Source organism: Phacochoerus africanus, chromosome 3 (genome assembly GCF_016906955.1).
Source record: "Phacochoerus africanus isolate WHEZ1 chromosome 3, ROS_Pafr_v1, whole genome shotgun sequence".
In the NCBI taxonomy this organism is placed as follows: Eukaryota; Metazoa; Chordata; class Mammalia; order Artiodactyla; family Suidae; genus Phacochoerus; species Phacochoerus africanus.
This window is the reverse complement of record NC_062546.1, coordinates 11,579,557-11,593,812: the sequence shown is the minus strand read 5'-3', so window position 1 is coordinate 11,593,812 and position 14,256 is coordinate 11,579,557. Positions and strand designations below refer to the sequence as shown.

The 14,256-nt window shown below is 53.5% G+C and overlaps 1 protein-coding gene across 1 annotated transcript; it reads left to right on the top strand.

The window, feature by feature from the left end:
• Nucleotides 1–7,731: 7,731 nt before the first annotated feature.
• On the top strand, nt 7,732–13,715 carry SNAI1 (snail family transcriptional repressor 1). Its single transcript, XM_047770885.1, has 3 exons — nt 7,732–7,908; nt 8,675–9,202; nt 12,739–13,715. The coding sequence occupies exons 1-3, from the start codon at nt 7,827–7,829 to the stop codon at nt 12,921–12,923; spliced, it is 795 nt and encodes a 264-aa protein (XP_047626841.1). The 5' UTR covers nt 7,732–7,826; the 3' UTR covers nt 12,924–13,715.
• The last annotated feature ends 541 nt before the right edge of the window (nt 13,716–14,256 follow it).

Sequence of the window (14,256 nt, the reverse complement as noted above, 5' to 3'; positions counted from 1 at the left end):
AACTGAGAGCAGCTCTGGGAAGATCTGGGGGAGAACCACAAGTGCAAAGGCCCTGCTGTGGAAAAGAACCTGTGTGAAGAGGAAGCAAGAGGGCCCGATGAGTCTGAAGCAGATGAATGCGGGGAGAGTGGAGGAGAAGAGCCCGCCGGGCGAGGTGAGCCAAGAGCAGGGTTTGGATGTTATTTCGACCTAAGGAAATCATTTGTTCTCACGTTCCCTTCTTCGGCAACATCTCCCACACCTAGTGGTCCAGAGATGCACAGAGGTCTCCAGGTGTGAAAGATGGGTGCAGGTGGGGAGCGAAGAGGCCCTGGGGCTTTTCCTGGAAACAGGTTCCTCCTTCTGCCAGGAAGTGGAGATAACAGGTGATATCAGTGCAGTCTGAGGGGCGAGGCTGCCAGGGCAAATTAGTGTGCGAGATAGTCTGTGAGATAATGGATGTGAGCCCCTTTGGCAAATGCGTGGAGATTAGCTGGCAAGCCGTGCTCGGCATGGTAGCAAGATCGCAAGGGCCTGCGTCAGGTCTGGAGCATCAGTGGCTCTCCGAGTGGGATGCTGGCTCAGCAGGTGTGGAGAGGTCTAGCTTCAGGGCCCCACTCAGCCCTGACACATCCACCCTCAAGGCCTCAGACAACCCCTCTTCCCGGTTGCCTGGGATTGTTCCAGAAACCCTCAGTCCTGGGCAAACCGGGACAGTTGTCCCCCTACTTATTACCCATATTCACCAGATAAAGAAACCAGATCACAGCGGCTGGCAGTCGATATTTGCCTGGATTTTGTGGCTGGGGTTTTTTCATGACAAAGTATTTGAAATAGTGACACATGCCTGTGAAATAACTGATTCATACCCTGGTGACCAGGCAGGTTAAGGATCCGACATCGTCCCTGCTGTGGCTCAGGTCACTTCACTGCTGTAGTGCAGTTTCAGTCCCTGGCTTAGAAACTTCCACCTGCTGATGAGCTGGAAAAAAAAAAAGTTAATGGAGTTCCTGCTGTGGTGCAAAGCAATAGGTGAAGTCTCTGGGTCTCTGGATCCCCGGTGCTGCACAGTGGCTTAAGGACCTGGAGTTGCTGCAATCGTGGCTCAGATCTGATCCCTAGCCAGGGAACTCCATCTGCCACGGGCTGGCTGAAAAAAAGAAAAAAAGTAATGACATTAACAGTTGCAAGTGTTTAAAAATGATTTTTAAGACACAGGAAATGCGTGTCGTAAAAGATCCTTCCTCCTCCTGCCAGGCTGCCACCCAGGTCCCCTCCTCAGAGACAACCCTCCCCCCACCCCGGACTAGTTTCTAGTTCTCCCTCCAAGGGTTGTTTCTAAGAAATACCCACACATCGCTTCCTCTTTATGCGCAAACTATTATCATATTGTGTGTGCTATTCTGGGCCTTGCTGTTTACCACTTGATGTCTCTCTCTTACACTCTCTCTCTTTTTTTTTTTTGGCCACTCCTGTGCCATGTGGAAGTTCTGGGGCCCAGGACTGAACTGGCACAGCAGTGATCCCAGCTGCTGCGGTGACAATGCCAGGTCCTTAACCAGCTGTGCCACATGAGAACTCCACCACTAATGTCTCCATCTGATTCCACACCCATTACCTATAGAACTTTCTCCTTTTTGACAGGGGACTAATCTGACTGCACTGTAAGGTATTAACTGGTCCCCACGTGGGCCTTGGCTCCAGTGCAGGGTGTGTCCAATACCACTTGGGGATGCTAAAGGGACACCTATGTAGGTGAGGCTCCTGCACCGAGACTTGCACACAGCAGGTGCTCAGCAGATTGGAATAAAAAGGACTTATCTAGTTTTTCTTGGAGCTCCCAGCCCTGGGCCACACCCAACTTCCCTTGAAAGCCTTTTGTGTCCTAGGATGATGACTTTGATTCCTTCACAGAGGGCCTTCTGAGTCAGGCCCAAGGTTGAATCACTGTGTGTGTTCAGGCAGGTGAGAGACACTCAAGAGGTTTTATTTTTTAAATCAAGGATAAGGAAGGAGGTTGAGCCTGGTTTTGTTCATTGAACTTTCCGTGGACAATGTCTTCTTCCTGTTTGAGATTAACGCTGATTGATCCACTCACCGAATGATGATCTAATCGAGGGGGCAGTTAGCCTAACATACAGTTTTTAGTGATTAGGAAGTTCATCAACTCAGTGACCAAAGGACACACAGGGCTCATTCCGGACACAGAGAAAAAATAAACGGCTTTGGAGTATGGAAAATTGCTCCACCCAAGCATGTAAATGCAGATTGTAACTAGAAGCTCTCACTTTCCCTTATCAGGTGGGAAAAGATAAAATTTGAGGAGTTCCTGTCATGGCTCAGGGGTTAACGAACTGAGACTAGGATCCACGAGGACACAGTTCTTCGGGTTCTTCCATCCCCAGCCTCGCTCAGTGTGTTAAGGATCCAGAGCTGGTGTTGCCATGAGCTATGGTGTAGGTCACAGATGAGGCCTGAGCAGCTGCAGTTCCAATTCAACCCCTAGCCTGGGAACCTCCATATGCCTCAGGTGCAGCCCTAAAATGACAAGAGACAAAAAAAAGACAAAATTTGACAATACCATACTTCTGCCAGGTTTTGAGAAAAGTCCCCCATCTCCCTGTTGGTGGAAGCATGATTTACTTTAACCTCATTAGAGGGCATTTGCAAAAATGTATAACACTTTTCGTAACATAATTTTTGGGTGCAATTATGTGTGCAATACAAGAGAGTCGCTGAAATTGCCACCTTGTTTATAACAGCAAAAAATTGTATTCTAGGAGTTCCCGTCGTGGCTCAGTGGTTAACGAATCTGACTAGGAACCATGAGGTTGTGGATTTGATCCCTGCCCTCGCTCAGTGGGTTAAGGATCCGGCGTTGCTGTGAGCTGTGGTGTAGGTCACAGATGCGGCTCGGATCCCATGTTGCTGTGGCTCTGGCGTAGGCCAGTGGCTACAGCTCCAATTACACCCCTGGCCTGGGAATCTCCATATGCTGCAGGAAGCAGCCCTAGAAAAGGCAAAAAAGACCAAAAAAAAAAGTTGTATTCTAATCTAAATGCCTATCACAAGTCCTCTTGTTAGATAAATTGTGTGATTGTGGTATAATCCATACAATGAGAAAGTGTGCCATTCTGCAACAGATGAAGGGAGCCACATGACATGATGGAGCAACTTTCAAGGTACACAATATAGTTACTTGGGAGGAAAGACTAGCTTGTGGGCTCCCACTTATGTTACTTAAAGAAGGGGTGTACAGATTCATGCACATACGTATGTCTTTCCTTGTCTCTATAAAGACCATCTCTGGAAGGTCATACAAGGAACTGGTAAAAATGTGACTGGTATAAATAAATCACAATTTTTTTTTTGGTCTTTTTTTAGGGCTGCACCTGCAGCACATGGAGGTTCCCTGGCTAGGGGTCTAATCCAAGGTGTTGCTGCTGGCCTACGCCAGAGCCACAGCAACGCCAGATCCAAGCTTTGTCTGCGACCTACACCACAGCTCACCACAATGCTGGATCCTTAACCCACTGAGCAAAGCCAGGGATTGAACCTGCAAACCTCACGGTTCCTAGTCAGATTCGTTTCTGCTGTGCCACGACGGCAACTCCATAAAACACATTTTTAGTTATTGTTCTTACTTTTAGTGGGGATGGACACTTGTTGAAAGTGCAGACTTTTATTCAAATTTATCTTCCTTTCAGAGGCCTTTCGTGGCCACAGTAGATATTCCCAAACTCTTCTCCAAGGCAGCTGTGCCAGTTTCCATCCCCATTCGAGGCACGGGCACCCAACCCCGAGCTACGACCAGCAGAGGGCGCCGCAGGGCCGCGCCCCGGGGCGCGGGGCGGGGAGAGAAGGCCTGGCCCGGCCGGGTCCGCTGCAGCCCAGCCGCAGAGCCCGTTCCTTTCTGGGAGGCCCTGACACCACCGCATCAAAAGTGTCTCCTCGCCTTCACCTGCAAGGCGGCCTGGGACCGCACCTCCGGGAGCTGGCAGGCGGCTCCTGGGCCTCGCCCAAAGCCTCCTCCCACTTCGCTGTCTCCGGCCGCCTCCTGGCGGGAGGAGCGCAGGGGCGAGCCGGGAGGAGAAACCGCAAGGGAGGGCACTGCCCAGATCCGAGGAAGGCCCCTCCCCGCTTACACCTCCGGGAGGGCGCAGGTGACCCACCTGAGGAAAATGGAAAGTGGGAGGCCCGGGCAATGGCGTTTTGAGTACCAGCGGCCTCCGGACTCTACCCATCCTGGCATCTCCACGCGATAGAACACCCACCTTTTACAGTTGAGGAAATAAATTGAAGCTCAGGGTGACCCAGGAGGAGGTAGAGCAGTAATCTGTCACTTACCAAGTGCTTGTTTGAGCACCTACTAGGTGCTTTGAAGAAAACTGAATAGGGTAATGGAATAAAGTGATGTTGTGGGTGAGGCAGGGTCCTACTTTGGCTGGGATGATCAGAGAAGCCTCCCTCGAAGAGGTGACTTAAAAATTTATGTTCAATGTTATTCTTACCAAAAGTATATAAATTGTCTACATGAAGTTTAAAGACTAATAATACATTTCTTCCTGTTTGAGAAACAGAACATAACCCCGGACAGCAGAAATTGACAGACATTGTAAATCAACTATAATACTTTTTTTTTTTCCTTTTTAGGGCCCCAACCACGGCGTGCAGAGGTTCCCAGGCTAGGGATCGAATGGGAGCTATAGCTGCCGGCCTACACCAGAGCCACAGCAACACAAGATCCAAGCTGTGTCTGCGACCTACACCACAGCTCACCGCAACAATGGATCCTTAACCCACTGAGCAAGGCCAGGGATCAAACCGCAACCTCACGGTTCCTAGTCAGATTTGTTGCTGCTGCACCATGACAAGAACTCCTATAATTTAAAAATTTTAAAAAAAGAAACAGAACATTACCAAGAACACACTAGAAGCCCCTCCTTCCCCAGCTAACCACACTCCAGAATTTTGTGTTAAACATTTCCTTGCTTTTCTTTGTAGTTTTACCACCTCCATATACATTCCTAGACAATAAAGGGTTTGGTTTGCCTGCTTTGAACCTGATGTAAATCCAACTAACTGTATGCATTGGTTCGAATTGGTTCTTTTTGCTTAAAATGATGTCTCTGAGATTCATCCCTATTGTGTTGCATGGAGTTGTAGCTTTGTTTTTTGGATTTTTTTCTGGCTGCCCTTGCAGCATGTGGAAGTTCCTGGGCCAGGGGTTGACTTGCAGCACAGTTGCAATCTGTGCTACAGCTGCAGCAATGCCGGGTCCTTAAACTGCTGCTCTGCACGGGAACTTGTAATTCGTTTTTATTGCTGTATAGTATTTCACTGTGGGGTTGTACCACAGTTTATTAATCCATTCTACTGTTGACAAACACTTGAGTTATTTCCAGGTTTTTTTGTTTGTTTTGTTCTTTGTTGCTATTAGGAACAAGGGTGCAATGAATATTGTTTCTTCTGGGATTAGTGCTGGGCAGCAGGTCTCAACCTCTGCTGCTCACTAGAATCACCTGGGGAGGTTTTGTAAATGCTAATACCAGAGGGCCCCACCCAGACTAATCAAATCAGTAGGACTCTGGGGGTGGGGCCCAGGCTAATGTGTTCCCTCAGGGAATCTAATCTGCAGGTGGGGGCTGAGAGCCTCTGGGATGCAGTTGGCTTGGGAGTAGAATTGCTGGGAAGAGAATCACCTGTTACTAGATGATGCCAAACTTTTCCAAAGTGGCTTGTCCCTATGACACCCTCACCAGCACAGGACAAAAGCCCTCCTGCCTTCACATCCTCAACACTTGCTATTGACCACATTTTAACTTTTTATCTTTCTGATGAGTGTGAAATTGTATCTCACTTCGGTTTTAATGTGCATTTCAGTCATTACTAATGAGGCTGAGCAGTTGTCGAAGTTCACACTGAAACAAAGACTGCAAAGGAGCCAACCAGGTGAAGATCTAGGGGAAAAGAGATTGGGGGGGACAGGGATGATGAACAGCAGGTGCCAAGGTCCTGTGGTGGGCCAGGGCTGGGATGTGGAGGAACAGAAAAAGGGGCAGGGGAAGCGGAGGAGAGTGGCTCCAGACAAGATCAGCAGAGGTCAGATCAGCAGGTGGAGGCCTGTGGAGAAGAGAGCTTTCACTCTGAGGCAGACTGGAACAGGGGAGGGTTTGAGCAGAGGGACACAGCCTTACTCTCTCCCTCTGGAGGCACGTGGAAAATAGGGACTGGAACTAAAGAGATGCAGAAGGGGATATATTCTTCCTAATGACTGCCTATGCCCTGTCCCCCACCTTACCCTCCCCTCACCAATTAGAACAGGGTAAGGAAGATTGTTTTGTTCACCGCTGTTATGACCCAAACAGACAGCTGTCCCTGCCCTGTTCTAGGTGCGGAGTGGAGAGGCTTACAGGTGTTCATGGTCCTTGCTTCACAGGTGGGAACAAGTTGGGTGGGGCTTGTGGATTTATCTCTGTGCCCCATCTCTACCTCAGGCCTGGCATAGCTCTCAAAGTTGGTGGGCTCACAGGAACGCTGAGCGCAAGGGTACAGCTGTCCCCACATTGAATCAGTCAGTGCCCTCCCACCCCCTGCCCCAGGTGGAGCCCAGCATTAGGTCCTTCAGACAGTACTGCTGACCCCAGACAAGCAAAGAGACCATGGCAGCCCCTGCCTTCCCTTCTTCTTTTTCCCACCTGCCCAGTCTTTCTCAAACTCTCAACAGGTCCCTCCTCAGCTGAAAATTCTTCCTTGGCTCCCCAGTGCCCTTGGGGCAAAGTCCAAACTCCTCCAGGCCCTGGACGCCCAGCAGACCTGACCCCTCTGCCCTGCACCCCACCCCCATCCCTGGGAGCTGCTCTCAGCAGCTCTGAAATAGTTACTGATTCCTACCCCAGGCCTTTCCCCTCAGTATTTCTTCACTTCCTCTGGGAAGCTGCCCCCGACCCCCTGTCAAGTGACCCGCCTCTTGACTGTCACAGTGCCCTGTGGTCTCCCCCTCCTCCCCCCCATCAAAGCACACTTCCCTTTGCATTGGAATTGTCTGTTTACTTCGTCTGTCTCCTCTACCGGACGGGGAGCTACCTTTGGGCAGAGACCCTGAGTGTTTTGTTCAGGGCTGTATCCCCAGCTCCAGGAACAGTGCCTGGCACGTTAGTGGGCACTCCGCAAACATGTGATAATTGAGGGAACGGATGCATTTTTTTCTAGATGATGCCCGTTTCCTTTGCAGAAAAGGCTGTGGCATTGCACACGGCCAGCAGCCACCTGAAGGTGTCCATTGCCTATCTCCCTCCCTCGTCAATCCCACGCTCTTTGCGAGGCACCCTTCGGGCAAAGGAAATTTCCCACCCCTTCCCAAACCCGAGACGGTGGCGGTTTTTTCGGAAAGTCAGGTGCCCAGACCCACGGCGTGTGGCGCCAGGGGGCGCCAGAGGCGGGCGACTTTGCCACGCTGAGCTGGCGGGCGCACGGGTCCCGAAGGGGGTCCGGCTTAGGCCGGGGTTCCTGGCGCCACGCCTCCGGCAGCCCGCAGCGGAGCGAGGAGTGCAGCGCCCTCAGCCCAGCGTCCCAGTTGCCCCACCCGGCTCCCAGCGCCACGCGGCGCGAGCCCCGCCAGCCCCAGGCGCACCTGCTTGGGGCGTGGTCTCCGGCGAAGGCTCTCCTTGATTGGTTTGGAGGTGACAAAGGGGGCGTGGCAGCGCTCGGCCCCCGCCCACACGCTGGTGGAGTACTTAAGGGAGTTGGAGGCGCGTCTCCACTCACAGCGCAGCTGCACGGCCTTGCGGGTGGAGGGCCTCGCGATCCCTGCGCGACCCCGTGACCCCCCCGCTGCTTCGGCCACCATGCCGCGCTCTTTTCTCGTCAGGAAGCCCGCCTGCTCCCGACGGAGGCCCAACTACAGCGAGCTACACGACTCTTCTCCAGGTGAGTGGATGGGGTACCAGACCCCCGAGGGGTTGGGGGGAGCACTCGGTGAAGGCTGTTTGGTGCGGGGGCGACATATGAGGGCAAGGGACTTGGGGTCAAAATCGAGGGCCCAAAGTCGAGTCAAAGGATACGGCCTGGGGAAACGTGGAGAGGGATGTGACTAGCCCCGGGCAGGTGGATCTGGGAGATTGGGAGAGGGCTTTTAGAGGGCGGTGGTCTTGGGCTGAGGGGACTTTTTAGGCGCCGAGAGGCGGGGAGCCCCAAGAGCACTGAAATGGGGGCAAGAGGCTTGTGTCTGGATACCCGCCGGCCAGTGTCTGGGAAGAGTCCGGAGTCCAGAGGATTTGGGGGGAGGGGGCAGAAGAAGAGACGTGTATGGAAGGGGGTCTGGGACAAGCGCAGTGCCTCAGCAGCCGGAGGCGATTAGGGGCCAGGGTGCTGGGGTCTTTCCTCAGGCTGGGGACTTGGTCAGCTCAGGAGGAAGGAAACCTAGGAATGACCTCCCTGAGCTGGAGGGATCCTTCCTGTAAGATCTGGAAGTTGAGATGGAAGAACGGGTGACCTGGCTGAGGAGTGGGCTCTGCCAGGGCAGAAACCTGTCTTTTACTCATATAAAAGCAGTAACCCTCTTTTATTCATTTAATAAGCACGGAGTGCCAACCCCACTCAGCCCCTGGCCCACCTCAGGCAAATGTTTGCTGACTGACAGACTGACTGACCGACTTAATGCCTAACTTTGCCCTTTTCTCTGTCTCCCCACCAGAGTTCACTTTTCAGCAGCCCTATGACCAGGCCCACCTGCTGGCAGCTATCCCACCTCCTGAGGTCCTCAATCCCACCGCCTCACTGCCCACGCTCATCTGGGACTCTCTCCTGGCACCCCAAGCCCAGCCGATTGGCTGGGCCTCCCTTCTGCCCCAGGAGATCCCCAGGGCTGTCGAGCTGACCTCCCTGTCTGACGAGGACAGTGGGAAAGGCTCCCAGCCCCCCAGCCCACCCTCACCAGCTCCTTCGTCCTTCTCTTCCACCTCAGCCTCCTCCCTGGAGGCCGAGAGTTATGCTGCCTTCCCAGGCTTGGGCCAGTTGCCCAAGCAGCTGGCCGGTCTCTCCGTGGCCAAAGACCCCCAGTCTCGAAAGGCCTTCAACTGCAAATACTGCAACAAGGAGTATGTCAGCCTGGGTGCTCTCAAGATGCACATCAGAAGCCACACGCTGCCCTGCGTGTGTGGCACCTGCGGGAAGGCCTTCTCCAGGCCCTGGCTGCTGCAGGGCCACGTCCGGACCCACACCGGTGAGTACCCTGCAGGCTGGCTGCCTTTCTGACCCTCCCATGCCTTCTCTGCCAGCTCTTGCAAGACAGGGTGTGCTGTTTTCTGGTTGTAGAAACTGAGGCCCCCAGTCTCCTGACTCACGAGTTCAGGGGCCTGACTCTGAAGCCTTTGACGGAAACGTTTCTTCATTCATCAGCCCAGATGGGCTGAGTAGATAACTCAGTTCCTCAGCCAAATGGGTTGGAGCTGGATATGGGAAAGGTGTAACCAACACCTTGCTGTTGGGACCAGGTGTGAAGGGGCCCACCCTGCTCCACCCTCTTCCAGCCCACCCCCACCCCCACCCTAGCCAGACAGGATGTTGTCAAGACTCCCCACTAGGCTCTGAATCCTGATTTGGGATCTTCCCCAAACCTTGGGCTGAGGTTCCTCTCTGAGCCTCAGTACCCTCCACTGTAAAAGCATAAGAACACCTTGGAGGGGTTTCGTGCCAGTTAAACGAAAGAAAGCATACAGACAGCACCTGGGACAGGGCTTGGTACCTGATCAGCACCCACAAAAGTGGTTGTTGGTATTTTTTCTGCTTCCATGCTGTGTGCCTTTGAGCAAGTGATTTCACCTCTCTGAGCCTCTCTGATAACCTTATCTATAGGCTGGATTATGATAGTGTTTTGAGGGGGGCCATCTAGATTCACTGGCTCCTCAATCACTTTATAGTAATTTATTATCATGTTGGCTCTCAGATCTGCTCTTCCCTCCCTCCCTCGCACTGTGGTAATAGGTAAACTTAATTCTGTCATACAGACCCAGGAAAACCTTTGCTAGCCGAAAACAGTTATATCTTAGTGTTTAAAAAACGCTACACTGATTGTGCCGAAAATTGTGAAATGGAGCCTGTTCTCTCCTTTAACTTTCTGGAAATGCAGAAAAAGTAGCCACTGCACCTTTTCAGAATGTGACTCGTGGAGGCCACCCTGCTCCCGGCTGCTCTTTGGAGAGTGACTGTTGAGGGAGAAGAGGGTTCAAGGGTCATGACTGTTTGGGGGTCAGGCCTGCCGTGTTGGAGACTCAGTTCTGGCATTTCCTGGCCCGGTGGCTGACCTCTGAGCCAGTGGGGGTCAGCGGGGGGTGGTTCGTGAAGCCTGGCATTTTGCAGGCACTATTTGGTGTCATCTTACTCCTACCAGGGGGCCCAGGCATCCCCGTAGCTTGCAGACCCTGGCTCCCCACATCTTACTCGGTGAACAGATAGCCCTGATTTTAACATGTAAAAGTCCAACTGCCTGGCCTCTGCCCTGGGTGCCAGCCTAGCTGATGGGGTCTCTAGTGGGGTGTGGGGGGAGTTGGTGCTCCCCTGGGCCCCCCAACTTCTTTCCCCTCCCATTCGGACATTATTTTAATGTAAAGGCATGGCTCAGACACAAAAAGCCTGTTGAAATGCACCATTGCCATCCTCATCGACTCCCATTGTGTGCCTTAATGGTGGGCCCAGGGGGCGGGAGCTGGGGGGTGGAGCAGGTGCACGGGGCAGCGGTGCCCAGCACCTGTTCCCAGCCACAGCTGCTGGCCCAGTGTGTCAGGCCCCTTTAATCCAGGGAGTATCACATGTACAGTGCCCCCCTCGGCGGCCTTTGTCCCCGCCGGCCTGGTGCCGATTTCACACTCTGCCAGGAGCACCATAAAGGGCTGGGGGTGGGGGGTGGAGGTCTGCTGCCTCCTGCTCTTGCACTCAGACCTCCACCCCTCATACATCCCTTCAGGCCTGCCCCTTTGTTCAGGTTCGGGACTGATCTTATGAAGCCTAAAGATAGGTGCTCAGGGCTTCCTCCACCTGTGTCCAGGCCATCAGCCCTGGGAGAGAGGTGCCGGCATAGTTCCCATCTTACAGGTGAGGAAACTGAGGCCCTTACCCAAGTCAGAGCTCCTTGGCTCAAGCCAGGGCTCCTTCACCTCCACCCAGGGGTTGGGAGGGAAGTGGGGGTACGCCACGCCACGCCACGCCATCCCCTTTTCCAGATCTGCACACCCTCGGCCCCCAAGCTCACAGGGGAGCGTGTGGATGAGGAAGACCATCTCTCAGCCCTCGATGAATGCAGTCCTCAAACCCTGCAGGCCTGGTGTGCAGAGGCAGCTCAGGGACGACAGGGCAGGCTACTCAGGCATCCCTTCCCCAGTCCTCTGGCTGGGTCCCAGCTCTGGCTCTGCCGGTGGCCTGTTTCCTTGTATACCTGCCCCAGGAGACTGAGCCCATGAACGTGGTTCCAAGGTGGGCCTCAGGCATCTGATTTCTGGACCCCGCCCTCCCCTGCTGTGCGCTGAGCTTGGTGCCCCAGGCACCCAGGAGGCTGCTGGAATTCATTCATTCCTTCCCAGCTCTTAATTCCAGCACCAGGATTTAACCAGTGGGCCATGGCCTAGGGGCACAGAAGGGTGGGAATGCGCAGAAAAATGACTCAGTATGATAGAAGGGTGCCTGGCACGTTACTCTTCTGATTTGGTTTGGGAAATGCTGGACCCCAGGCAAAAACGAAGCACAGCATTTGATGTCTCTGGAGTTATATTTTCTTGATTGGGGCAGGAATTATGAAAAGTTGGTGAATGGTGTTTTCTGGTGGTGATTGAGGGGTTGGGGTCTACTGAGACCTTGGAAAAAAAAGGACTTGTTGCACAGGCACTTATTGAGCTCTTACTGTGTATCTAACCCCTTGTGCAAGACTTTTCCCAGCACAGCCTGGCCAGGCAGGGGGTGTGAAGACGGCAGGTGGGGGCTTTTTAAAAGGAAAGTAGTCGTAAGAGGTTTCTGCAGCCTCTTGGGGGGTCCTAGACCTTGGTTTGGAGGCTTGGAATGGATTCAGAGTCAGGAGGAGGGGGCCTTGCCTTCCTGGGTCTCAGTCTGACTAGGGACAGAGAGACTTAAAACCACCCTGCGTGATCAGCATTGATGACTGACTCTTGAGCTTTGTCCCCAGAGGAAGTAAAGCCAGGAGTGATGACACCCATCATAGCCCCCTTAACTGAGAGGAAGTCTGTGTAGTGGTTACAATCAAGGGCGCAGGAGTTCGGGCTGCTTGGTTCTTGCCGAGGTGCTACGTACTCCCTGTGCCTCAGTTTCATCATCTCTAAACTGAAGGCAAAGGCAGAGTTAAACGAAATAAGTGTAAACTGCGTCTCCCTCTCGCTGACGCAAAGCGTTCGGCAAACACAGTTGCCATCGTCGTCGTCATTGTTGAGCACGTCCTGCCAGCATCGCAGGAAAAACTCATTCAGCCTTCTGATTACCAACCCCTGTGAGGGGGGAAGAACAGCTCCATTTTACAGATGAGCAAAGGGAGGCTGGGGGAAGCTGGCTGATTTGCTCAGGGTCACACAGTGGGAAGCAGCAGCTCTGCCTGCCAAATCCAGGCCTTTGGGTGCTGTCTGGCCTGGCTTTTCTGTGTCATGGGTCCTTGGAGGTTGGGGTGAGCCTGGTTCTGCAGGCCGGGGGTGGGTGGGGATTTCAGTAACTGTCAGTTGTTCTCGCAAGGGACTGAGTCTCGCTCCTGTCCTCTCTCCCCAGGCGAGAAGCCCTTCTCCTGCTCCCACTGCAGCCGTGCCTTTGCTGACCGCTCCAACCTGAGAGCCCATCTCCAGACCCACTCGGATGTCAAGAAATACCAGTGCAAGACGTGCTCCAGAACCTTCTCTCGAATGTCCCTGCTCCACAAGCACCAAGAGTCGGGCTGCTCAGGGGGCCCCCGCTGACTCTCAAGGTTCCTTCCCGCCTTTCCAGGCTTCACCCGGCCGCGGCCTCCTCCAGGTCCAGAAGGAAGGCCCGGGCATCCTTCTTACTGCCACAGAAGCGCCCCGGCTGAGCTCGGCCTTCTGGCTGCGTTGGTCCCAGGACTCTGAGGACCGTTTCCCAGTGCTCTGCTCCAGTGCCTCCCTGGGCTCTGAGAGGCCTTTCTGTGGACGGCTGAAGCCGCTGCTCTGGAGCATTCCATCTAGAGGTAGCCTTTCTGTGTGGGTTTGTGTATCTAAAGCTGTTTTGAGCTCCAGGACAAAAGCCGGCAGACTGATGGGAAGCTCCCACCCCATTCAGGGGGCCCCAGTGTCCCCCACAGGCACCCTCCAGCCACCCCTCCAGGAGGTGTGACTAACTATGCAGTCATCCACCCCCAGGTGCACCTGCGGGGGTGGTCGCTGACACAAGGACTGTGTCTAGACCCCAGGATGCCCCAGGGTCTGGGCAGCTATTTCAGCCTCCTGTTTGTTATGGTGGCACCTGTTTCACGGGCAATTTAACAATGTCTCAAAAGGGACTGTGAGTAATTGCCTTCACTTGTTGAGGGCCCAAGTGGGGCGCTTCAGCCCCACCAATGTGTCTCCCAGAACTATTTCTGGGGCCCGACAGGTGGGCCCGGGAGGAAGATGTTTACATTTTTAAAGGTACACTGGTATTTATATTGCAAGCAACATTTTGTACTAAGGAAACGTTTTGTATAGTTATATGTACGGTTTATTGAATATCAATAAAGTGGTTAATTTATATATAAATACAGTCTACTTGATTTTATAGTGGAGTGGGCATTTTAAAAGGCCTGTGGGCAGGGATTCTGGAGCTCAGACACTCCTGACACAGCCTAAAGTCTTGTCCTCTTAAAACATCACATGGCTTTGGACCTCTGGGTTTGTCAGGGCCCTTGTTTGTGCAGATGTGGCTTCCTCGGAGCCTGGATGTCCTGTCCCATGTGGCGGTGGGGAAACACCTGTGGGCCAGTGAGCAGTCAGGCTGCATGTGTGCAGGTTTCTTCTGCTCGCCACTGTGGCCCTTGCTCGCTCTCTCCCTCTCCTATTGGAAGAGGACCTGGCCCACAGGGTGAGCAGCTGGCTCCCTGGGCCTTATCAACCGGGCCTGCTGTGGGGCTGTCCCCAGCACTGCAGGTCTTTGGCGGAGGGAGTGGCTGCTCCCTGTGAGAGAGTGGAATGCAGTGAGCAAGAAGGGGACAGAGGACGTCCTTCCTGTTTCCAAGGGCTCTGGCCTCCCTGTCAGACCCACACCTCTGTCTGGCCACTGGGTACCAAATGGCCTTTGATG

Excerpts from the sequence above, each read along its gene's own strand:
- SNAI1 (XM_047770885.1), top strand. The coding sequence starts at position 7,827 with ATGCCGCGCTCTTTTCTCGTCAGGAAGCCCGCCTGCTCCCGACGGAGG. Across the intron at positions 7,909-8,674 it reads GCTACACGACTCTTCTCCAG|AGTTCACTTTTCAGCAGCCC; the intron begins GTGAGTGGATGG and ends TCTCCCCACCAG. Across the intron at positions 9,203-12,738 it reads CCACGTCCGGACCCACACCG|GCGAGAAGCCCTTCTCCTGC; the intron begins GTGAGTACCCTG and ends CTCTCTCCCCAG.